Raw genomic sequence first — 25,343 nt, forward strand, 5'->3', positions numbered from 1 at the left:
CCTGTGAGCCAGATAGCAAAATAATAGGTGACACGTAGGTGGTAGCAGCGCACCTTTGGATGAGAGATCATCCATGCTCCGCAGAGCTCAGAGGGAGAGGAGGAAAGGCGTTTACGAGGGTTGACGTACCCAGCAGCGCACACTCGACCAGAGCATGTGTGGAACTCATGGATAACGTTGCGATGGTGAGATAAAACAATAAATAAATGGGGAACGCAGTGACACTGCATGTCCGGGAGGAAGAGGAAGTTGCGTGTGTACAGGCTGACGGGAGAGAAACTTGGAGGAACGCCAAAATACAGTAAGAAATACATTAAACTTTGACCCATAGCAAAATAATAATAGTCAAAAGCCCTGTCTCGGTGTTTTTTTTTTTTTTGTTTTATATAAGGAAACAATGTTCAGACGTTAGAGTTGTCACTAAAGCAAAAAAAAAATAGCTTTAAAGTCACTGACAGGGTTTTTTTTTTGCAAAAGGGCTTTTTTCTCAGCTTTTGCTCTGAAACTGAAGATTTGTGTAAAACTTGCTCTATTCAACGGCTGATTACAAAAGAACGATTTCAGATAGTCATAGAAGAAAATATTCTGTGGGTCTTTAAAATCAGTCAAAATGCTCAAAAATTGAGGGGGTAGAAAATCTGAAAATGGCTGGCACTGAATCAGTTAATAATGTTAGGACAATGATCAGTTTGAATGATATTTACTCTAAAGTCTGGACCATTTTCTACTGTATTAAAAACACTCCAAACCTCTAACTGTCAAAGCCATGCGCTCACACCCAGGTCCAGATTGTGCAGCTGCATTTAATAGGACTAAGCTACACTATATGAGGAGTTGGTATAAGAGATTTTTCCTTTTTGAACTATAGGCATGAAGCTGGTTTGCATTTACCAAAGAATGTTAGAAACTACAGCTTGTAGAGTAGCTAGAGTTTCAAAATGTTTCTTAGACATAAACTCCAACTCAAAGATCTTCAGAGGAGACCAACTGAGTCCTTCTGAGTTCTTCTCCTCTGCGGTCCAGGGGCTGTCCACTTCTTGATTGAAATAATTCATTGTGTCGGACAAATGCAGTAAATATTTGTTTATCATACAAACTATATACACATTTCTGAGTGGTAGGAAACTTGTTCTTTGTTTGTTTCTGTTATCTCTCAGGCTTGGACTCAATAAAACATCCAGAGATGTTTCGGTCAACAATAATTTGACTGTGCAAACACAGTTACGCACAGATTTAGTGAATGACAGCACCCCTAACACCACACGAGTCCTTACGTCGTGAAGGAAAGCCGAGACGCGTGACTTTCTTCATTTTTAAATAGAGTATGCTTAGATATTTAAGTTGAAATACATTGTGATTTTGTACTAACCTCTAGGGGTGTCCCGATCCGGATTTATAGCTAAAATCACTGATATAAGCGCTCATAAATTTTTCCACTCCAGCAATTCTATCCATAGTGTGTGGTTCACACTCCAACAAAGTAACCTACTGTTGCTGACTATTGTTCTCTGTTTGAGTACCATCACTTCATCAAGCCTTTTCTAACATTCCCCAATACAAACTAAGTAATAAAAGTATGTATGACTGGTGCTGATATCATATCGGATCAATATCGGTATCAGCCGATATTGATCCGATATAATATCAGCACCAAGGCTGCAATATTGATATATCGGTAAAATTTCCAGTGAAAAAGTTACTTAAGTTCTTGGCGTAGCTGATCTGCGTAAGTCATCGTGACAGTAAGCTAAATGGGCGGGGCGTCTTAACAGGGCTCCTCCCGTCGGACACTACTGTGCAGACTCTGGTTCCAAAACTACAAGATGGCAGCCAACGCCCCTAAGCGCCGTATTTTGGCTTCAAGAACGTTGAGTAGGAACAGCTACAGTGCACGCCCACTGCTCCAAACACATCAATTCAATGAAACTCCACAATATTTGCCAGGGCTCACAGATTTTCTCATGCTCATATGACATGACGGTAGGGCTGCACAATTATGACCAAAATGATAATCACGATAATTTTTTATCAATATTGTAATCACGATTATAATCACAAATATCATATTAGGGAAAAATCTGTTTTCATTGCACTGCTTTTAAACAAACAATATGTGTACAGTTAACAGTGCAAAATTAAGCTTTAAATTAAATTCTAATTAAAAAAATTAACCCAATAATTTAAAATGTACTAAAGGCTAACTGAATAAATACACTATCATAGAGTGCAGGGCCCTTATTTTAAATGTAAATATTGCCGACTATCAGGTTAATTCAATCGTGGCAACCAAAATCGTGATCACGTTTAAAATTTGATTAATTGTGCAGCCCTACATGATGGCAGTCATTTGTAATCTCAAATTGTCAAGAACTCTCAATTTCTCCAAAATCCTGAAATTTTCAACAAATTATTCTCAAAACATACCCCAGCGTTGAATGAAAATTTGGTCCCAAAATCAAGGATATTTAAGTGATATCTGCCACTTACAGCTTGACTATTGTTAATCCCATACTTATATTATACATTACATACATTATACATACCATTTCTACATGGAAGAGGGCACATTCATCTTGAAATTACTCATTTCCCCACACCTATAATGTGCAGCACATTTGAGATCAAACTGCTCCGTATTTAGCCCTTGAACTAAAAAAAAAAAAAAAACTGCCTGGCACTGCTTGCACTTCTTTTTTGATGTTTATATTTATCATTGAATAATATTGTGTTTGTACTTTCTTATTTGCATTTATACTTTAACAACTGTTGAACCCTTTTCTTTTGCTGGAAGCAAATTTACACCAACAACGTAAACATAACCTGTTAAACACTGAAGGAGTGTAAAGTTTGGTTCGTCTATATTTAGAAACACGAGACTCCAGGAGCTTCGGGGAAGCAGATCTGCCTGTTTATGCAGACACAAAGGATTACTTGTCAGGTATCAGTGATGATTACACACTGATAACGTAGTGAAAACATGTTTAGATGATCTTCTTTAAGGCTGCGATTGAAACGCACAGGATTACAGTTAACACATCAATGACAGGGGGTCGGACAGGATGCTCTAAAACCAAGCAGAGCAGATCCTCTGCTGACAGTGAACAGGTCACAGAAACAGCAACATGTCCCATTGTCTGATTAGTTATCTGTTAGGGCTGGGCACTTTTGCCTAAAAAAAAAAATATTTTGATTTTTTAAAGAAAAATTTGAGTTTCGATTATATTTTATTTTTCCAATGCACTTAAAAATGACTGCAGACATCAGATATATTGTCAAAAGTGCAACTTTATTGCTGTGATTGTCCTAAAGAGGTAAAATGCATAGAACAATCCTAAAAAAAAAAGTAAAAGAGTCTCTGTCATTCAAACAATTTCATGCTTTAACCCAGGTTTAAGAAAAAGTGCAACAGCAACTTCACAGTAGCTTAAATTTTCTGATTAAGAAATCAGATAACTACATTATTTATAACATATAACAATTAAAAAAATTTAAACTCTTCCCTTAGCATCTCAGCATAGTGTGAATAAAAAACGAAACATGCCTGTGGCACACATATAGCTACTCAAAGGGTAAACACACATAAACAAAGAGGGGGCTAGCTCACATTGCGCTACGGTAACCCACAAGGACGGAACGCAAAAAAATTTGAAAAATAAATAAATAAAACTAAAAATTAAAAAAAAAATTATTTTGCTAAATAAAAATGGTTTTTAATCTACAAATTCAATAAAATTGATCTGTAAAGAGCCTCTAGGAGTTGACTTTGTCACCTAACAGATTATCTCTTTGATCAGGAAGGCTGGCAGATGACAAGCCAAACACACATTTTTATCAAGTTTCCCAGTGACAGTATTACTGCAGCTGCACTCCAGTTTATCAATCCTAATCTGGTAGGGCAACGTCAATTCAATTTCTTATAATATGTTCTGGTTTCATTTACTTAGACAACTTCTTTTAGGAAATGTACTTTGATCTCCTGACATGTTTCAGAGACATCTACGGGTCACTTTCATGCATTCTTATGAGTTCTTTCTGGGCGCGGCCAACTTGAGAGTTCTCTGAAGGGGGCGACAGGGGGTGAATTTTCTGAGGAAGACTGACAGTTGGCATTCAATACATGTCAGGAGATCAAAGTAAAATTTAAAGTAAATTTCCTGACAAATGTTGTCTGAATAAATGAAACGGTGACATATTCTTTCAAAAAAGAAGACAAAAGGAGACACTAGAGTGCTAGTGTAGCACTTGGTGCTCCATCAAAAACAGGAACAGTACTATTACAACTACCTTGTCACAGATCTATAGAATAGATATCATCATGCTGTCAGCGTGGCTCTATTCTGAATCCCAGTGTTTACTGGCAGCACACAGGATTACGCAGGTGGCCAAACAGTGAAAGTTAACAGTTTCATCTGGACTGTCCTTGACCTGCCTTCACACACTCACACACACGCAACTTGGATCTCATTGATCTACTAGCAAAATAGTCACACTATCCTGAAAGTTTCACCTTGAGAATGACAGCTAAGGAAAGTGCACCATATGAACCATTATGAAATAAGAACATTGATATACATGAAAGGCAAATCCTTACCCAAAAATATGATTAATGACTGAGGAGCTAAACACTACTACATCAAAATAAAGAACTTTAATTAGTCAACATAAGGACTGTAAAGCCACTGATACATAAGAAAAGACAAACTTGTGCAAACTGTAAACATGGATTCAAAAAAAAGAAAGAAAAGTCCAAATATAACTCTCGACAATAAACTAATACGCTTCTCCCAGTGTTGTAAAAGAATTTTTAATCATTACTGCTGATTAAAAAGTGGCACCTTATACAGTAAAGCAGAAAGGACAACATAGAGACACAGAATCTTCACGACTTACATAGTATAGTTTGTACAATAAATCGGCCAAGCTTTAATGTGGAACTCTGTTACAGTGTCTAGGGTTGGGCGTCGATATGAACCAAAACTCATATCTCGATATTTTCTCTCAAAATGGCGATATACAATATAAATCTTGATAATTTTAATTTAAATTAAGTCTGACCAGAAAGACAATTCTGGGTTAAATTTGCTGGTGCAAAATGCCACACAGGCTCATTTATTAACAAACAGCTGCACAATATGTGCCACTTTTTCCTTTTTCTCCTCCAAGGGACAGCACGTGTGAGTGAGTTCTGTAGTGTGGCTTGTTGAAGGGAAGTTCTGGGTTAGGACGCTGTCAGCAACCCATCAAACTGTGCTTTTCATGTTGTTCTGAGAAGTAGTGAGAGCAGCGACTCCTAAAACAAGTATTTTTAATACAAAGCAAGATATAAAATATATATGTATTAATATAGATCATATTGTCATTTTTTTTTTTGCATCTCCAAAATAGAAAACTTGATGCATCTTGAATCTCGATATATTGCCCAACTCTAGTAAAGCCACTGATAAATAAGAAAAGGCAAACTTGTGCGAACAGGTTTTCTGGATCACAATAAAAGAAAGAAAGGAAAAAAAGAAATCAAAAACAGTAAAACATGGTTAAACAAACTAAAAAAAAGTCCAAATATAACTGTAAACAATGAACTACTGTACTTCTGTGTTGTAATGTTTTAATCATAACTGCTGATTAAAAAGTGGCACCTTATAGTGCAGATAAAAAGTGAATACATGACTTACATATTATAGTTTGACTGAATAATCATACGAGCTATTGATTGATGTTGATTAATCGGTCTGGAAAGCAGTGAATATCGATATATCGCCCAGCCCTAACAGTGTGTCCTTAGAATATTGACACATAAATGCAAAATCCACTAAAGTGGCATTAGTTCCACTGCCAGAACAGTCTTTATACCTGCTGCTTGGAGAATAAGAGATGTTCCAACTTAATGGAGAACCAGGGAATATAAATCAGAATCAAATGAAAACTTGGACATTTGACAGTGTAGAGTCACGTGATGGAAAACTGTTTATCTGAGAGGAATGTTGATGAATTTGTAGGAAAAAAGCAAACAAAAAAAAAAAACCATCCTAACACTGAACTTCCTGCTGATCTTTGAGTAAAAGTTTTTTTAAAAAGCAGATGGTTGAGGTGGTGACATTATCAGTAGAAGATTTATGCTGGAAAATGATTGTTAAACACCTAAAGAAGATTTCCAGTCCTCCTGGAAGGGGAAACACACTCCAACAGGCACTTTATATTTAACAAAGGAAGAGCACGGCAGCATCAGAACATATCGATTACCGATCACACCACGATTATCATCATCATGGTCCGTCAGAGGAAGGGAAGTTAGTGGTGGACACTCACCGTGTGAGCTGCTCCTCAAACGGTCTCAAAGTGAAGTCATTCCGCAGTGAAACCGACCAAGACATCCACTCTGTTAGAGCCGCTGATGTACTGATGAGTGGATTATTGTGTCAGCCCCACTCCCCGGTGCTGCCTTCACGGTCCGCCACGGAGAGTCCGACAAAAAAAAAAAAAAAAAACACGCTCCACAATTTCAGAAAAAAAGAGCATCTGTGAAGCTGGGCGATTTTGCCTGAAAAAATCCACGATTTTTTTTTTTTAAAGTGTATTGTAAATATGAAAAGCGCTCTATGAATTCAGTTTGATTGATATCCCTAAGATGTTTTAAAATGTCAAATTATAAGCTCTAGTATTATGACCACTCACAGGGGATATAATGTTCAACATGGTCCCTAATTGAAACTGAAATGCATTACAATTTACGAGGGCTAGGCAATTTTTCCTTTAAAATATATATATATTTTTGAAGACTCAAACAGAATGTAATGAACATTTCCAGCACATTCTGTCACTGAATAATATCTTTACTTTTTTTTAAAATTTTTTTTTTACATACAACCAGGTATCATCTGTCATTGTCCTCATCTTATTTTTGTGTGTCTGTGTGTGTGGGTTTGTGTGATGTAGTTAAGGTTTCATGTGATTTGTTTGTGTGGGGTATTTTTTATTGTATGTAAGATTTTAATGATGTAAAGCACTTTGAATTGTATTGCACTTTATAAATTTAGTTTGATTGATTGATTGATTGATTAATATCCCTGAGATGTTTTAAAATGTCAAATTATAAGCTCTAGTATTATGACCACTCACAGGTGATATAATGTTCAACATGGCCCCTAATTGAAACTGAAATACACTATAATTTACGAGGGCTAGGCGATTTTTCCCTTAAAAAGATTATTTTTGAAGAAAATTTTGAGTTTCGATTCTATTTTCTATTTTTTTCCTTCTTTTTAATGCACTTAAAAATGACTGCAGACATCAGATATATTGTCAAAAGTGCAACTTTATTGCTGTGATTGTCCTCAAGAGTTAAAATGTATAGAACAATTCCAAAATAAAAAGTAAATGAGACTCTGTCATTCAACCATTTCAAGCTTTAACCCAGGTTTAAGCAAAAGTGCAACAGCAACTTTACAGTAGTTTAAATTTTCTGATTAAGAAATCAAATAACTACATATTCTATAATGTTGAAAAAAATAATAAACTCTTCAATTAGCATCTCAGCATAGTGCAAATAAAAAAATTGAACATGGCTGTGGCACACATATAGCTACTCAAATGGTAAACACATGTAAACAAAGAAGGGGCTGGCTCACATCGGAACGCAAAAAAGTCTGAAAAAAACTGTAGTGGGTTTAAAAAATAAATAAAAAATTTAAAACTCGAATTTGCAAAATAAAAATCGTTTTTATCTACAAATGTTTTGCCCAGCCCTACATCCCACAATAATGATTTCTTACATGAAACGTTGGACTTTGGATCAGAATTATGGTTTTCCATCTCTTTATTAAGTTTGGTTCTAAAATAAAAGATACATGTAAATATTTTTGTATAACTCCATTTTAATTTGTTTATTTATTTATTTATTTAAAAGGGACAGTGCATATTAATGATCATTTTAAATGTAAATGTGTCACAACTAGCCAAAAGCTACTTTCCAACTGCAGTCCTTGGCAGGTCAGAAGAAATAACATATTACAATGACAGTACAAATGGAAAAAACACAAAATATAATATATAACACAATAGAAGAATTGGACAACTGACACACACCAATGACAATAACAAGGAAAAATGAGAGGACACATGAAATCATAAACTTCAAATTTGTGCTGACAGATCTGGTTTCTTTTCAGCCAATTTTCATTTATTTTTATGGATTCAAGTCATTTTAGTCAGTAGTTTACAGATTTATTGGACTAAAATTATTTTTTAAATTACTCAGCTAAAACCTCAAACCAGGACTAAATAGAATTTTGCTCTTAAAAATGACAAATCCTAAATAACCAGTTGATTAGATATAACCAAAGAAGCGTGTTTGGTGAGTTAAACTTGAAATTAGTCAAGTTACTGTAGAAATAGTTGGAGAAAAAGACAACCTATAAATCAGTGAAACAGGGAGCTTGTTGTTTGACCCCCAAGTTTAAATATATCTCAATGGTACGCTGACTCAAAAATGAAGGCCTCTAAGCTCTTCACTGTGATATATTGAAAACAGTTAACTTTAGCTGAAAAGCGTATAAACCTTATAATATCGAGATGTTAAATACTTTGATACACTTCATTACAAAATGTGTTCTAAAATTCATCAATGTTTAAGAGTTCAGTTTGAATTTTCCACTCACTAAAGCTGATGGTATTGAATTCTAATAATTCGGATTTAAAGACTGAGCCTGAACGCACCTTGGACTCACTGTTGAGGACCCGCCCCTTTGACTTCAGCTGAGATAAGAAAGTGATGCGTCCTGAGAATAAAGTGCTTTGAATCAAAAATAGCATCTACAAAACAACTCAAAGCGTTTTAAACAAAGTATCCAAAGTGATCAAAATGAGCCGTCATTACATTCTTGGTAATGTACGTAATTTGTGTCTTATTCACTCCCAGAGTATCATTAGACTGACTTACTAACATGTTTGATAGAAGCTGCGTGTTTTTGTCCCAAATACAAATCCAATTTAATATTTAGTCGACTTAAACAAAATGTATTTCTTTTAACAGAAGCTGGAGACTTGAGTTTCACAAAGAAAATTCACTAGTGCCCTCTAGAGTGTAAACAGGGTGAGAAGAAACATGTTACTAGATAATTTAAGATTTTTTAAAAGTTAGTCAGGGCCTCAGTGAACCTTTGTACATTTAAAATATGTGTTTGACCTACACCACATCATGTGCATGTTACTTTCATAATTAAAATGGAAATAAAGCCATTGTGTTTGTGAGAAGTTCCTAAAAAGTTCTCGATAACTCAATCAGAATCAGAATCAGAATCATCTTTATTCGCCAAGTGTATGTTGTACACACGAGGAATTTGACTCGGTCAACTGTGCTCTCTCCAATAGTGAAAACAAAAATTTTTCAACAATAAACAATCAGCTAGAAAAGATGATAATAAGTATAAACATAAGTATAAATATAAACAGTAGTTAGACTAGAATGTGCAAATAACAAGATGATAATAATAATAATAATAGTATAAAAAATAATTAAATAGATACAAAATAAAAATTAAAAAATAAGATAAAAGAAGGAAAATAATAGAAAATAAAGATAATAATAAAATATTATAATAATAAAAGGAAAATAGTGCAGTAGAGCATTGATAAGTAGTGCAGTAGAACATTTAAATTAAAGGTATGTACATGAACATTCTCAGTGTCAGATTGATCCAAGGTTGTTATGTTTGGTTCCAGGGTTTTTTCACAGAAACAGGTCTGACACTCTTTGACTGTTTAGTGTTGATCAGAGTGACAGCCTGGGGGAAGAAACTGTTTTTATGGCGGGTTGTTTTGGCGTACAGTGATCTGTAGCGTCTGCCAGAGGGGAGGAGTTTAAACAGATTGTGTGCAGGGTGGGAGGGGTCTGCAGTGATGCTACCTGCCCGTTTCCTGACCCTGGACAGGTATAAGTCTTGGATGGAGGGCAGATCAACACCAATGATCTTTTCTGCAGTCCTGACTATCCTTTGTAGTCTGTGTCTGTCTAGTTTGGTTGAAGATCCAAACCAGACAGTGATGGAGGTGCACAGAACAGACTGAATGATGGAGGTGTAGAACATGATCAGCAGCTCCTGGGGCAGGTTGAACTTCCTCAGCTGACGCAGGAAGTACATCCTCTGCTGTGCCTTTTTCCTGGTTGAGTCTATGTGGGAGGTCCACTTCAGGTCCTGTGAGATTGTGGATCCCAAGAACCTGAAGGAGTCCACGGTAGCCAATTCCCTATTTAAAATTTTAATATTTTAATGAAATGTCCAATTTTTTTTTTTTTTAGTTTCTAAAAAGTAGTGAATATTTGCCTTTTTGAAACCTATTTCTATCCATTGACACATGCTTCTGGAAACCTTTTCAGTTAGAAAATGCAAAATCCAGTTTATTCTGTCAGACTGGAATAAATTAAATTCAATGAACTGGTTAAAACAAAACTTTTATTTGTACGACATGTTTTATAATCTTCTACAAATTGTAGTAGTAATAACAACAATAAAAGAACAGTTAACATTTGCATGGCAGATTAATCACAAGAGTAAATCTGAGCAGAACATTTTTTCATCTTGGTGTATAAAAACATTTCATCACCACAAGGGTGACAAAAACTCTGAAAAATAACAACAGTTTAAACACTTCACTAAGAAGTGTGACGAATACAAAACACTTTTCCAAAATCCCAACAGGATTATATTAAAACCAAAGAATTAATCTGGTGCTCGAACAGCACAGTTTGGACCCAAACATCCAAATACAACACAGCAGGAGAGTTTCATCTGAATTCAAGCCTTCCTGCTTCCTTGAACTTGCAGAGGAGTCCATTGCCTTCATGCAGTTGGAAGCTCAAAGTACGGGTTTTATAGTACTGCCCGTCAGACTGGAGGTTCTGGATGACGTCTGAGAGAAAGTGTGCCCGCTCCAAACCACAGCCTGGTGCCCTGTATTTCAGGTTAGTGAAGTGAACGTGGAGGTGATAGTAGGAGGGCTGATAGTGCAGGTAGATTCTCAATTTACTGGCTGGGAGCTGGTAGTGGGTTCGGATGGCCTCCTGGATCACAGTCACACACACACATGATCAATATGATGGTTAGAGATACTTGGTCTGATACTGCACCAATATACTCAGGAACAGGAACTGAAACTGATACAAATTGCAACCAGTGGTTTTGAAAGGTGGGCTGTCATTTCTGTTGTAGTTTTTGGGGTTAGGGTTATTACTAGATATTATTATGATTTATTTGATAGAATAAGGTAGTGTTAAATAGGGGTCTGAAAAAAATATATCGTAATTTTTTGGGTGTTGATTTTTTAAAAAAAAAAAAAATACATTTTTATTTTAATCAATATTTTTTGTGTATTTGTGCAATATTTCAGTGGTTACAATGCTTTCAATGTGTTGCAATGGTTACTTGATGAACTTGATTTTATGATGACAGTGTGTAATACCTGCAATATTTATGTATGGACAGGCATTTTATTTTCATATTATCTGTTCATATCAGTGTTTAAACTGACACAATAGGATACATTATTTGTTCTTATTTTTGTGCAGTCAGTAACTCAGGGTGATTTATCCTTAATGTTCTCACTTACAGTTGTTACAATTCCGTCATGGTTACTTTGAGACTTCTACACAGTAGTTTCAGTGAAAATATACTTGTTGCACTTTATTTTATGACAGTGTGTAACACTGCACTTTCTTTTTTTTTTAGTGAAAATGTGCAAAAACACTAATAATAAATAATAAATAGGATGTTTTTAAGCAAATAGTTTTGACTCAATTTGTCCTCTGAATGATCAATATCTTCTGATAAACATATACAGCAACTCGATTCTTCATCTCTACGTTTAATTTTGATATTAACTGGGCAGAATATCGTGATATGTTGTGATATCATGATAATATCGTATCGCGACCCAAGTATCGTGATACGCATCATATTGCAAAATCCTTGCCAATACTCACACCTAGTGTTAAAACACAAGATATCAAAATGGTTGGTTGCCAAATCTTCAAAGGATTCAGGAATACATTTGTCCATTAACATACATGTGTACTTAAAATAAACGTGTCGGTTTACCTTTCCTTTCTTGAGGATGTTCTGCAGCAGCGGTAAATGCTCTTCTGTCAGATCTCTGAGACTCTTTATACCTCTCTGATGAACTATTGCGATGAGGTATAAATTGACAACCTGAAGAAACAACAGAGATAACGTATGAAATAGCAGTAGACGTGGTCAAACAGCCTCATATTGTTCAGATGTGTGCAAACACAAAGGGTGCATTTCTTTCCTATGACTCATAGAAATGTTAAACTCACCCGTTTCTGGTCCCATTTTAAATCAGGAAGCAGAGTAAAGCCAACCTTGGGATCAGGATCTTCATAAACTATCCTCTCAGCCTCTGCCTTCTTCTCCAGGATGTTGTAAACCCACTGAAGATTGGACAAGAAGCCACATGAACTCAAACCAGTAAATCTCAGTGGGCTCAGTACTGTATGAGAATGGTTTAAGGATGCAGACCTGGATGCTGAAAGTCCGGCTCTGAATGTAGGGTAGAGTTATGGATTGGTAGTCGTCTCCTGTCTCCTCCACCAGGAAGCTCTGATGACTCCGGTACTTCTTCAAGTGCTCCTCTGTGGCTGGATAAATCACGGTGGTCTTGATTTCTACAACACAAAGACAAACAAGTTGTCATAAGTATTGAAACTTTTCAGCAGGAACTCAGGTGTTAAGTCACTTTGTCAATTACAAACCATTGAGATGTAGAGGAACCTGGAGACTGTAGGAACTGTAGATATTATTTTCCATGTCAAACTTGAGTGTAGAGGAAGTGAAAAGCTCTTCCAGGGTGTCCTTGCTGAAGGGATTCTTCTCCAAAACAACCACTGCATCATTTCCTTCCAGCTAAGGATGATTGTTGTGAATTTACAATTACAAAGCACACATAGCATTTTGGAACTTTGCACAACTGTCTAGCCAACTTCTTTATGACCTATTAAGCAGTTCAATTGGCTTTATCCACATTAACTAAACCACAAAGCAAAAAAATATTATTGTAAATAAAATTAAAAAAAACTTCGATGGTGTGTTGGGGCCATATTCAAATTTAAAAACTAAAGTCTGGGCACTACAAGATTTAAGTCATAATATTTCGAGAGTAGTTGTAATTTATGAGAATAAAGTCCTGTCTTAATAAAATTGTAATTTTATTAGATTAAAGTGGTAATAATAAAGATTAAAGTCATAATATGTCGAGATTAAAGTTGTAATTTCATGAGAATAAAAATGAAATACAAACAGAGTCTGTGTGTCTGTGTTGCAGTCACTCGTGCATTGTGTCATGGAGAATGTTTGCAGGGGTGTCAAACTCATTTTGGTTCAGGGGCCAAATACAGAACAGTTTTATTGCAAGTGGGCCACATATTTTATGCAGGAAAATGAGTAATTTCAACATTATTGGGCCATAGTTTGTACTTCTGCATATAAATAACATACTAAATATGTAAGAAAAAGAGGATATCCAACCAATATGTGATAGGTATTAGTCCCAAGTTCCCAACAAGTTCTTCACTTTAAATATACTATATTTTGTGACTATTTCTATGTAATTATGTCATAATTTTAGGAAATTTGAAGGATTTGTTAAGATTTTTTAGGGTTTTTTCCACTGTGCTTAACATAAAAAATGACTACAATCATGAGAAATGTAAACACCAGGAAAACTAGTATGGGCCCCTTGAAATATTGTTGACGATTCATGTTTTCTCTGTCATTTGAACTTTCGCCTGCGGGCCTAATTCGATGCTCCAAAGGGCCAGATTTAACCCCCAGACCATAAGTTTGACATTTGTGATCTAGCGAGATAATACTTTTCTTTAGGTTAAAAATAATGAGCCTTTTGGCCCATCATCACCACATTGTTATCAGTTTAAAGACGTTAAAGCCACTTTGCAGACGTTTGCGTGATTTTGAGCAAATAGTCTCTTTAGTGGAGGAGAAACTGGCTGAAAGTGGTCGATTTCAGGGCTATCAGGAAATTCTGAGCGCTGTACCACATTCTCAATAATATTATTACGACCTAAAACTCGTAGTGCGCCGATATATTTTCTTGTTTTAATGAGGCCGCCGTTGGAAACAAAGTAACGGCTGATGAATGTGTTCGGTACCTGTCCGTGGACGATGATTTTCTTCTCCTCCGCAGATTCGGACAAAATCTCCAACGTTTTAAGACTTGCCAACACGTCTCCACCGGGCTTAAGAAAACACCCTCCGTCCTCGTTCAGCTTCTTTGCTTTTTTCGGCGTACTAGTTTCCTTTGGACTGCTACATTCACGTTTAGCCGCCTTCTCCGCCATCTTCACGAAGATCCTGGGACTACAAAACTGGAGAAGGAGGTCTCACTCAGTCTTAGTACGGTTGCAACGTATCGTCCTTTGCGATCAATAATGCTCATATATCACTCAAGACGGGAAATATTATATATTAACAATCATAGTTGAAACTTTACTTACCTACACTGCAAATTGAAAGCTAGCTTTCCTGGGTTGAACAACGTTTTAAACGTTTGACAATAAGAAAACTAAACGGTAAGCAGAGTGGAACCTTATAATGTTATAACATCACGTCTTACGTCACTTCCTTCCCTCGCAATCCTTACGACAGAGCTGCTGTTTTGAATGTAAACTGACCATACGACGTTTGTTTAATATTTTAATTGTAGTTTACAATATTAGATTTGCCTCAGAGCAAAAACAAGTTTATATATATGGAAAATAAATAATTCTCAAACAACGAAGCAATTATTTTATTAAATTATATTTTAAAAAGTATTATTATCTGTCTGTCTATCCATCCATCCATCCATCCATCTATCTATCTAGATCAGGGGGTCTGCACTCAAAAGAGCCATTTTGTTTAATCTCACGTGGATTAAAGTCCTTCCGGAGCCAAAAAATACCTTTTTAATGAAGACAACATAGTGTATAAAATTCTATACAGGTAAAATTATATTGAATAATGTTATGTAAAGAATTTTTTTTTTTTTTAGACAATGTATTTGAAGGGCGACAAAAAAAAAATAACTTGAATTTGAGAGCACACAATGACAGTCAACACATACTGATTGCTAATTTCTTGCCACATATCAAGCATGCATAATTATCCGGCATGTTGGCAGTAAAATGAATCTGTCCCCACACAATTAAAATGTATATTTACTTCCAGAATAGTCTTTAGTTGATTTAGTTATCTTACCAGGGATTTAAAACTTGCAGGGAAAGTGAATGGTCTGTAGATGTTTCAGGAGGTGAAGTAGGAAGATGGCAGAGTTACTGCACCATGTGATTTATTTATAGTTTGACAAATTGTTATATTGTGTATTTATTTGGTGTGAAAGTCATTCATCATTAATACCCTCTGCAAGAAAATATTTATTTAAATTTTTTTTTTAAGCTATAGGGAGCCATTGCAAAAGAGTTAAAGAGCCACATGAGGCTCCAGGGCCACAGGTTGCAGACCCCTGATCTAGATATTCAGACCTTAATTTCTCAATGTGATTGAGCTAAATATTACTTATAAAATACTTGGAATTTGAACTACAAATGTAAAGAGATTACGACCCAATAACATTTCACTTAATAATAATAAGATTATTATAAGATCATTATGGTACAGGGTCATTAGTGGCCAAGAAGAATCAGTGATGCACACGCTGTGATTAGACTTATAGAAAAACAAATAAACTAATTTATCTTGATTTGCTTGAGAAGCTGAAGTTGATTCTGATAATAATAATAAAAAAAGGAACGAGGGCTCACACTTATCTACATTGTTGTCTGAATTAGAATTATAGCAGCAGATTTATCGGCCATAATTGTTCCTAACACTCAAATCACAAACAAATATTAGTTCACAATATGTGAAACTGTGAACTAATCTCCGAACCTCTAAAAAAAAAAAACAGAAACAGGTCCTACAGATGAATGACACCGTGTTAAGCCAATCAAACCGCTGCTGAAAAGACCCATAAAAAGCAGAAATCTGATTGGTCGCTAACCAGGAAGTAGTTCAAACACATCGCATTTGGTTTAAGAGAAATCACTAACTTTTTTTATATTAATATTTTAAAATGAGTGTTTTTGTTCGTCTGTTTCTACTCCCGTTGACTCTTTGCGCACTAAAGCATGAGGTGGTTGCCAAAAATGGTGAGTTGTTTCTTTCTCTTCTTTTTATTTTAGGGAAATATGATTATAATTCTGCTATGTTTACGGATTAAATGGTGTCGGTTGTTATGACATCAATCTCAGTAACCATGTTAAGCTTTATTATCACTTGGAGTCAGTTCTGCAGCTGATGTTTGAGTTATCAGATAATCTGATTTATTAACCATGTGAATGTGGCCTTGTTCTCTGTACTCAGCTGACCTCCCTTCCTTTTTACCGTCTCTGTGTTTTTTTTCTGTGTTAAGCAGCACAAGGTGGTAGTGATCATGGATAATTATGACTTTTATGTGTATCTTAACGAGCAGCTATCCTAAATGTACCTGAGCTCAGTGTTTATTAGGGATGTCCCGATACAACTTTTTCATTTCCGATATGATACCGTTATTGATCCGATATGTCAGCATAAATCATACATACTTTTATTACTTTTTTTTATGTATTATTTTTTTATTAAAAAAACATAAAGCAAACAAACAATAATTACTTATTTTGTAGTGTGGAATGTTAGAAAAGGCTTGATTCAAGTGATGTTACTCAAACAGAGAACAATAGTCAGCAATAGTAGGTTTAAGAAAAACTGACCCATTTAATATTAACCAATTGGTTACATGAATTTTAACCTTCAACATAGTATTTACAGTATTCTACAATTTAATCAAATAAATTGAAGAAAAAATTGCCAAAAAAAAAAAGAACCAAAAAATTTGAATCCGATATTTGTTTTCAGGCTGATACTGGATCGGGACACCCCTAGTGATTATCAACTCTAAAGTTGGTGGTTTAACTTGGAGTGTGTGTGTGTTTTGTTTTTTTTCCAGAAAGAAAAAACATCCTTTTCATCATGGCAGATGACTTGCGAACATCACTGGGTTGCTATGGAGACCCCGTGGCCAAATCTCCAAACATTGACCAACTGGCCTCCCAAAGTCAAGTTTTTCTGAATGCATTTGCTCAGGTGTTTGATTTCTATGTAATCTGCCCTTACTGAATCCCAGTTTGTTATATTAATGAAACAGATTAAATGCTTGAGTTCCACAATTTTTGTTTCCCTTCCCTCAGCAAGCTGTGTGCGGTCCCAGCCGTACTTCAATGTTAACCAGCAGAAGACCAGACACGACCCGCCTCTATGACTTCTACTCCTACTGGAGGGTCCATGCAGGAAATTACACCACACTACCCCAGTATTTAAAGTCTCACGGCTACCATACGATGTCAGTGGGGAAGATATTTCACCCAGGTAACAATTATCTACATTAAGGGTGGGAACCTCTGGGTACCTCACGATATGACGATACTGCAATTATCGATATATTGGTCAGAAATCAATCTATGATAATCTATTACATAAGGGAAAAAAAAAAGATTAAGTGAAAAAATAAAATTTTTATTTTATTTTTCTGAAAGACAATAAATTGAAAAAGTGTCCTATGAACAGTGGCACTATTTTAGTGCAACATTTCTGTAAATAAGTGTCAACATACCAATGTAAATGAATAAGTATCTCCATTAGTGCTTTCTGTAAACAAAAAATAGGGTATTTCTTACCAGTGACACCATTATAGTGCGATATTGCAGTAAACAATATATTGGTTCCTTCAACAAACAGTGACAACATTTCTGTGAAGACTTTCCTGCACATTTTAGTGAAAAAGCAGAAAAGATTTAGAAAATAATAATAAAAAGAAAAAAAAATCGATACTTAGCGCGAGCACATCGATGATCGTGTGAAAAAATATCGCCAAGATATCGTCACACTTCTAATCTGCATGTGATATCATGTTGTTTACAAGCACTCAATGTATGTAGCAGTAAATGAATGCTGTTTGTTTTGTTTTAGGCATTGCCTCTAACTTCACTGATGACTACCCCTACAGCTGGTCTATCCCTGCTTATCATCCCCCTTCATTTCAATATGAGAAACACAAGGTATTAAACGCGTCTCTGCATGTGCATCATCCTGATTACAGAAGGTGAAAAAGTTTTTCATTTGAAGGATGCGTACAGTGCAACATGCTAGAACTTCTTTAATTTGACAGATGAAATAGTCTCTCAGACAAAGAAGTGAAGTGAATGAATTGTTTTGTGTCTGACTTATTGTATTGACGTGTGGGGGCAGTGCCTATAAATCATACACAAATCCAATTATTTCTTTTACAGAAACGAGCGCTGAGAATTATTAGTGGAAGAGGATACAGGGAACATTACAAATCCAATATTTATACAGCAAAAAATGATCAACATTTCATAATTTGGTAGAATACAACATTTTAAAAACCATGTACAAAGCTTATTTAAAAATCTTACCCACAAAGAGAGAAAGTAATTATAACAGTGACAAAAAGGTGCATTTCAGTTCAGGGGGTCAGACTATTGAACAATCTAAATGATGACATTAAGATCACTTATGTTAAAAAAAAAAAAGAATGTGAAATGTATAATGTTGAAGAAATACGAGACGGAATTTTAACTGTATTATTGTGGTTTCAAATGAGTTGTGACAATGACTGGTTTTGCAGTTTCCCTTTGTTTAATGTAATTCCTTTTTTATAAAGGGGCAGATGGTATAAGTTTGACTTCTTTTTGCTCCTTTTCATTCATTTTTCCAATGTGGGGGAGAAAGAAATTTGTTTTGTCTTGAATGAAATAAAGCAGTATATTAGGACAGTAAGCTAATCCATTATTTTGAAAGTGCTTCCATCCACAGCAGTGTAGATGTAATTAAAATAGTAAAATAAAACTTGTAATTAGTAATATCTTCCTAACTGATACTTATTAATATACTTTGTGCTTGTAGGTGTGTAAAGGGGCGGATGGTGAACTTCACGCCAACCTGCTGTGTGCTGTGAATGTGAGTGAGCAGCCTGGGGGAACCCTCCCAGATCTGGAGAGCACAGATGAAGCTGTGAGGTTACTGACGGGTCGGATCAAAGATGCTGCTCCCTTTTTCTTGGCTGTTGGGTTTCATAAGCCGCACATTCCTTTCAGGATTCCACAGGTACATGTGCGAACATCAAAAACCCTTTTGTACAAGCAGGCGGGGGCACTGCTCTATTGCACTGGTTAGGTTATGTCGTCCAACACAACCAATGTTGTTGTTTCACTTAAATTATTCCAAAGGCTGCATTTCTGTCTACTTTGATCATATTAGTCAGTTTATTTGTTTGTTGAGCTGTTTAGGGCAAATATAAAATCTTTTCTAATCGGAGTGTCTTCCAGGAGTACCTGAGCCTGTTCCCTCTTGATAAAATGACTCTTGCCCCTGACCCTGATGTCCCCAAACTCCTCCCACCTGTGGCATACAACCCCTGGGCCGACATACGCAGGAGAGACGATGTCCAAAAACTTAATGTTAGTTTTCCCTACGGACCCATCCCCAAAGACTTCCAGGTATAAAGAAATAACTTTAAGGTCATGTGAAAAATGTCTTTGCAAAAATAAATAAAGGAACAAAGCTCTGTGGTTCTCTCTGCAGCTGCGTATACGCCAGCACTACTACGCCGCTGTGTCGTACATGGATGCTCAGGTTGGGCGGCTGCTCAGTGAGCTTGAAAAGCTTGGATTGGCTAACAGCACCATGGTGGTGTTCTCATCAGATCACGGTTTGTTTAAAGGCTAAAGTAAATATGAAACATTTAGCACAGTCCTTTTGGTTGACATAGGTTGTTGACTATTCTTTTTCTCCTGACTAAAACTAGACCAAAACTAGATAAAAACAAAGACAGGATGACCTAAACATGTGTTAGTTGGAAAGGCTTTCAGACCAAAATCAAATAAAACCTAATGTCGGAGCCATAATTTAGGTCTAACATTATTTACACCTTTTTGTATTATATTTTCTAGCTCTGTTTACATGAGCCTGATGTGGGAGGGAGAAGAAAGTTATTCAGGTTGCCGTGGTGTTGGTAATTTGGGTAATAAGCATACAGTTTTCGAATGTGTTCACCTTTAGGTTTAACCTTCTGTATATGTTGGAAACACTCTGAGTTATTATTGGAATAAAGAAGCAAATATATCAAAGGCAAAGGTGGATATTCTCGTTTTAATCAATAACCGAGTACACGTCAAAACAATTCCTGAATGCATCCAGTAGTGGACAATGGTAAAGGACGTGCACGCTACACCAACTTTGTCCAAACACTGGCTAATTTTGAGCAAATCTGTGTGTAGGAAGTTAGACATGCAAAAGACAGTGTAATGTGATTACATGAATAATTTTTGTAACCTAAATCCTTAACACGTTTAGTCACCTAAGGTCATGTTGAATGTAGTCTTCCATGCTACTGAGGCTGTTGACCACCAGGGGGCAGTGTGGTAACGGCAGATAGTGTGTGTGTGTGTCAGACACAGATTGGCAGCTCCAAAGCTTATGAACTGTTTTTCTGCTCCACTTATTTTTAAAACTTTGACGTTGGAAGTTTTAGTATCTCCTTCAGTACAGAGTGTGTTCTGTCTGCTCTATCACTCACTGAAGCTCAATCAACTATTTAATTGCTTTGGCATAAATTTGAACACAACTAGTATGTTGCTTTTGATGTATTCCCATTTATTGAAACTATTTCCCCCTCTCTCTGTTGCAGGTTGGTCACTCGGTGAACATGGTGAATGGGCCAAATTCTCCAATTTTGACGTGGCAACACGCGTTCCTCTCATCTTGCATGTTCCTGGTGTCACTACTGTCCATAAAAAGAAGGAACAGTTAACCTTTCCTTTTATAGACGTCTTAAACCAACCAAACGCCAGCTTTAAGAGTGAGCCTCAAATGATTCTATAAAGATAAGGACTGATATCCGGAAATCTTTTTTCCGCCTCATTTAAATATATGTGGAGTACAAGAATTTAGCCAAGCCTTAAAACTGTCTCTGAAATATTTATTAAGGTGCCAACTTGTCTTTAATGATCCCTGATCTCTTTGATGCACACGGAGAGCTGTAAAAGTATTTAGAGAAGATACACTTTCTCTGGGTAATGCAATAATGATGAAATCTAAAAGAAAGGCTTTTTCTTATTATATTGTAATGACTAGAAAACAATGTAATTGGGCATCCCTATTCTCAGATCACCATGAAGTGAAGAACATTGTGGAGCTGGTGGATGTCTTCCCGACCTTGTCCGACCTGGTCGGCCTGCGAGCACCTGCACCCTGCCCTGAGGTGTCATTTAAGGTAATCCAATAAAATACAACACTCTGATTCCGATGTAATGTCTAAAAACCTAAAAAGTTGTTGTAAATTTAAGTGTCGAGCAAGTTCCACCATCCTGATGATGTCACTGGAGTCTCTTCATTGGGGTTTTAGTGGGATTGTGGGATATAGTGGGCATGTCTAAAGGGATGTTGGCAGTGGTGGCCAAACCTAATAAATAATAATAATAATTCTCTTTAGGGATCTCTAACGACCCCAGCCTCTCCACCCACTGACACACATTTCAACCCCATTTCTTTGGAGCTAAAATCTAACAGATGTTTTACAAACCTCAATGTCCAATGATCTACAACAGGGTTTTTCAACCTTGGGGTTGTGACCCCATATGGGGTTGCCTGAAATGTCTAGCAATTGGTTACAAAAATATATTACTGACGAAAATCTTTAATTATTAAATTCTTATCATTACATTTAAAAAAAAAAATTTAAACAATCTTAAACAACTGTATTCCATACTTTATAAATCTAGTATAAAAATATCTGGTGGCGCAACTTGTCACTGATTTTGTAATTGTAACGTTGGTGCAAACGTGATTTAAAAAAAAAAAAAAGATACATTCGAGAAGCAAAAAAAAGTGTTTGTTGGGTTGTCAGAAAATTGTGGTATCGAAATGGGGTCACGATCCATAAAAGATTGGGAACCACTGGTCTACAACTTAACATTGGCCAAAATAATTTATTTTCAAACATCTACTTTTCTGAGATGAATAAACTTTTTTTTTTTTTTCTCCAGTTTTTTAAATTTGGTAACCTTTCTTATAACATATTTAAGCAAAAAAAAAGGTTTAAAACATTTTTGGAATTTAATAATAAAATGTTCTTACCTGCTGCCACATATCTCTGGGCATTCTCTTGTTACCTCAGCCATCATCATTGAGTAACATGAGCTCATGTTACAAAAGGTGTTAAAAGTAAAGAGGCTGTTAATGTTTTAAGGACATTAAAGAAAAAAAAAAAAAACAGGACTCAAGAACAAAAATCTCAAGAAAACCATCTGAGACACTGGGACTTGTTTACTCATGCGTTGTTCTATGTCGTACTTTCAGAAGAAGCTGTGTACAGAGGGAAACAACCTGGCCTACACCTTTGAACAGGAGGAAATGAAAGTGAATCCAGAAGCGATCGCTTTCAGCCAGTACCCTCGACCTGCCGATACTCCACAGGTAGTGTTTAAAGGAGGCACATTCAAACCTTTTCGGGGTGTGATGCATTTTAAATTTATGTAGATCAGCATAGGAGTAGCTGCACAGAAGAGGCTGGTTATTACAAACATCTGACATTACAACTTTGACGTTGATTACCAACTTGCAATTAAAAATGTCAATGAACTGTGGTCCGGTTCTTTTTGGCCCTCTGCCCGGTTTCAATCGAAGCCAAATCCAACCGCACACACTGAATGCAATGGTCAGAGCTTTGGCGCCTGCTGTAGGTTAATCTCTGCACGCTGCAGGTTGGCAGTGCAACACGAGCTCACCCATTGGCTCCCAGAAAAGTTTGGCAGCTGCAGACTTTAGCATCTCAGTCTAACTTTTCTTTCTTTAGGAGAACTCTGACCTTCCTCTCCTGAAAGACATAAAGATCATGGGCTACTCTCTGCGGACCTACGACTACAGATACACTCTGTGGCTGGGATTCAACCCTGCAACCTTTAGGGTGAGTTTTAGCCATGTGAAAATCACAGTGAAGCCAGTACCAGCATACTCACAGGTGTATGGGCAGGTGACTAACATGAATCACTCCCATTGCAGGTGAATCTAACTGACATCCACGCTGGAGAGTTGTACATGATGGCGGACGACCCCACGCAAGACCACAACATCTACAACGAGATTAAACAAAGCGTGATGATGAGGAAGATGGCCAACCTTCCTCATGTAAGTTGGGGATTTTCTGTGGTTCAATACCAATAGCACATATAGCCTCAACTGCTAATCGGATCAAATTTCCTACAAAAAAAGCGCATCCCAAAGTTATTTTATCTTAAAAGATACAAAACCATTTAAAATACGGAATTTAAAGCAAAAAGATATAATAAATTAATCAGACAACACAAGAACTGACATTTTACACCTAACCCTTCCAGGGGGAAACAAAAATAATTGTGTAAACCTTCACTTTTAATCCGTAATGTTCTCTTTTCTCTGATAATCATCCTTTCGTTTTACTTCCTTGTTTTTCATGTCCTCAGACTATGAGTGTACAGGAAAGGATGGAGCTGCTGTTCCGCTACTTCACAGCAGGGATGAAAGTGTGATGATGATGAATGAAAGAATCCTTAATCATGTTTGGACTGTAAACTTTGTCTCGAGCCAAGTTCCAAGCAGTTGATCCAATGTTTCTTTTTGGGATCATTGAAGAAAATGATAGACATTTAACTTTGTGTGTGTTTTACACTGTGGCCTCCTCACTTCGCCCTGTCACTTGTGGGCAATAGGAGTCTACAGAGATTACACTGCTAGACATTGTTAAGCTCTTAATGCTGATATTTCTATCTGCAACATCTGTTGGTTAATTAGGAGGCTGGAACTAACAGCCAATTACTGTAACTGAGCAAAACGACTAAAGGCAAAGCACTTTGTCAAATATCAGCTAATTGGTTTATCTTGTTTGATCAGAAGTTTGCACAAGATGGGCCAGCAGCTTCCCACGTGTACTGCAATGTGCTTGGAAACTAAAGATATTCAGCTGGTGTTTGTGTTTTTTTGGGAGAGTGGGTGATGTCAAAGTTAGCATTGCATGGTGGATAGCAAAAATCTATGTTCCTGTTTATCTGACTCCAAGAGTCATTGCCAGGTTTCTAATGGCAGCAGGTTAGATTTGTTGGCTGCTCAATAACTGGGAAGCTTAATTTACAGAGCATTCTTTTTAAAGAGTCAATGTAAGAATAAATCATCCATCAGAGGGCCTGTTAAGGGTGAGATGTGTTTTGTAATTAAAATAATGTCCTAATTTATTTTGGAGACTTTTAGTCAGCACGAAGGATCTGTTCGAGTGTCACCTGTAACGCAGATTTTGTCCGTCACTGTGTTCAACAACATGACATTTTCTATTTGCACTTGATGTCACTAGCAGCTGTTTGCCATGCCCTCCATGTAAACAGTCAGTTTAGATCCATTCGCTTCCCTGAAGCCAAGGAACTGCCCCTCAGAGATAATTGAATGTGTAGATCAGTTTTTTCTGCTGCTACAGTGCACCAACATTTTGTGCCATGATTATTTAGTAAAAAGCCATTTCAGCTGGAGTTTTGGGTCCAACGGTGAATAAAAAGGATTTGGTCTGTCAGCTTTTATAGGAGGCTGCATTAGCTTTATGTTAATTTGATACTTCTACATCCAGTCTGAGCTGCTGTCATGTTTTTGGCAATCACGAAAACAAACTATTCACTGACCGATTCAGACAAGGAACAGATTTTGTTTTCTGTGTACTTTGAACCTGATCACTATCTGAGGACTTTAATGAACTGGATATATGCACACTGACGATCGAAAGACTCGACATGCTGAAAAACAGTTCTGTCACTTTTCATTGTTGAAATAAATTCTCTATTTAAAAGTTACTTTGTATGATTATTTTTTTTTCCCTTTTTTCACACCAAACTGATTTTATTTGCAGATTATATCAGCTTCCCTACTTTATTTTCTACTTTTCCTGCTGTTTAGAAACTACTAGTCTCTTTTCTCTGGCAAAGCTAAAGAATTCACACTGAACCAAATAAATACTCATTTGTAAACAATTCCACCAAGCCTGTTTGTTCAGGAACCACAAAGTGTTTAATGCTTAGTAATTGCTTTCACCATGTAATACAAATTCAATCTCATGCCTTTAGTTTTAGTTTTTTTCATTTTTACGCTATTAATGCAGATCCATTTATAGACACTGGCTTATACTGATGTCTGTCTCATTCACATCTA

At 36.3% G+C, this 25,343-nt stretch overlaps 3 protein-coding genes across 8 annotated transcripts in view; 1 reads left to right on the top strand and 2 right to left on the bottom strand.

Annotated features, from left to right (window-relative positions):
- The window catches only part of LOC114471264 (uncharacterized protein KIAA1211), a 56,071-nt gene extending 49,645 nt beyond the window's left edge, over positions 1 to 6,426 (bottom strand). For 2 of the 5 annotated variants that reach the window (XM_028459950.1, XM_028459949.1), the window contains exon 1: positions 6,307 to 6,426. In XM_028459950.1, coding sequence (XP_028315751.1) covers positions 6,307 to 6,371 — 65 coding nt within the window. In that variant the 5' untranslated portion in view covers positions 6,372 to 6,426. The remainder of the gene's footprint in view (positions 1 to 6,306) is intronic. The other 3 variants (XM_028459952.1, XM_028459954.1, XM_028459958.1) reach the window with 3 other exon arrangements.
- A 4,008-nt stretch (positions 6,427 to 10,434) lies between these two features.
- Positions 10,435 to 14,668, bottom strand: dcps (decapping enzyme, scavenger). 2 transcript variants are annotated; one of them, XM_028459843.1, is made up of 7 exons: positions 14,522 to 14,668; positions 14,177 to 14,392; positions 12,764 to 12,914; positions 12,531 to 12,676; positions 12,329 to 12,442; positions 12,090 to 12,200; positions 10,435 to 11,056 (listed from the first exon to the last, which is right to left on the bottom strand). In XM_028459843.1, exons 2-7 carry the CDS (start codon positions 14,363 to 14,365, stop codon positions 10,781 to 10,783), a joined length of 987 nt encoding a protein of 328 aa, XP_028315644.1. In that variant the 5' UTR covers positions 14,366 to 14,392; positions 14,522 to 14,668; the 3' UTR covers positions 10,435 to 10,780. The 2 variants fall into 2 exon arrangements, with proteins under 2 accessions (XP_028315644.1, XP_028315645.1); XM_028459844.1 differs by having other exon boundaries at positions 14,526 to 14,664.
- A 1,398-nt stretch (positions 14,669 to 16,066) lies between these two features.
- Positions 16,067 to 24,988, top strand: ids (iduronate 2-sulfatase). The gene is made up of 13 exons (XM_028460542.1): positions 16,067 to 16,213; positions 17,050 to 17,186; positions 17,291 to 17,468; positions 18,069 to 18,157; positions 19,026 to 19,226; positions 19,448 to 19,618; positions 19,704 to 19,830; positions 20,809 to 20,979; positions 21,287 to 21,393; positions 22,479 to 22,595; positions 22,975 to 23,085; positions 23,181 to 23,306; positions 23,621 to 24,988. The coding sequence occupies exons 1-13, from the start codon at positions 16,138 to 16,140 to the stop codon at positions 23,684 to 23,686; spliced, it is 1,677 nt and encodes a 558-aa protein (XP_028316343.1). The 5' UTR covers positions 16,067 to 16,137; the 3' UTR covers positions 23,687 to 24,988.
- The last annotated feature ends 355 nt before the right edge of the window (positions 24,989 to 25,343 follow it).

The sequence above is a fragment of the Gouania willdenowi genome, chromosome 10 (genome assembly GCF_900634775.1).
Source record: "Gouania willdenowi chromosome 10, fGouWil2.1, whole genome shotgun sequence".
NCBI classification, from domain to species: domain Eukaryota; kingdom Metazoa; phylum Chordata; class Actinopteri; order Blenniiformes; family Gobiesocidae; genus Gouania; species Gouania willdenowi.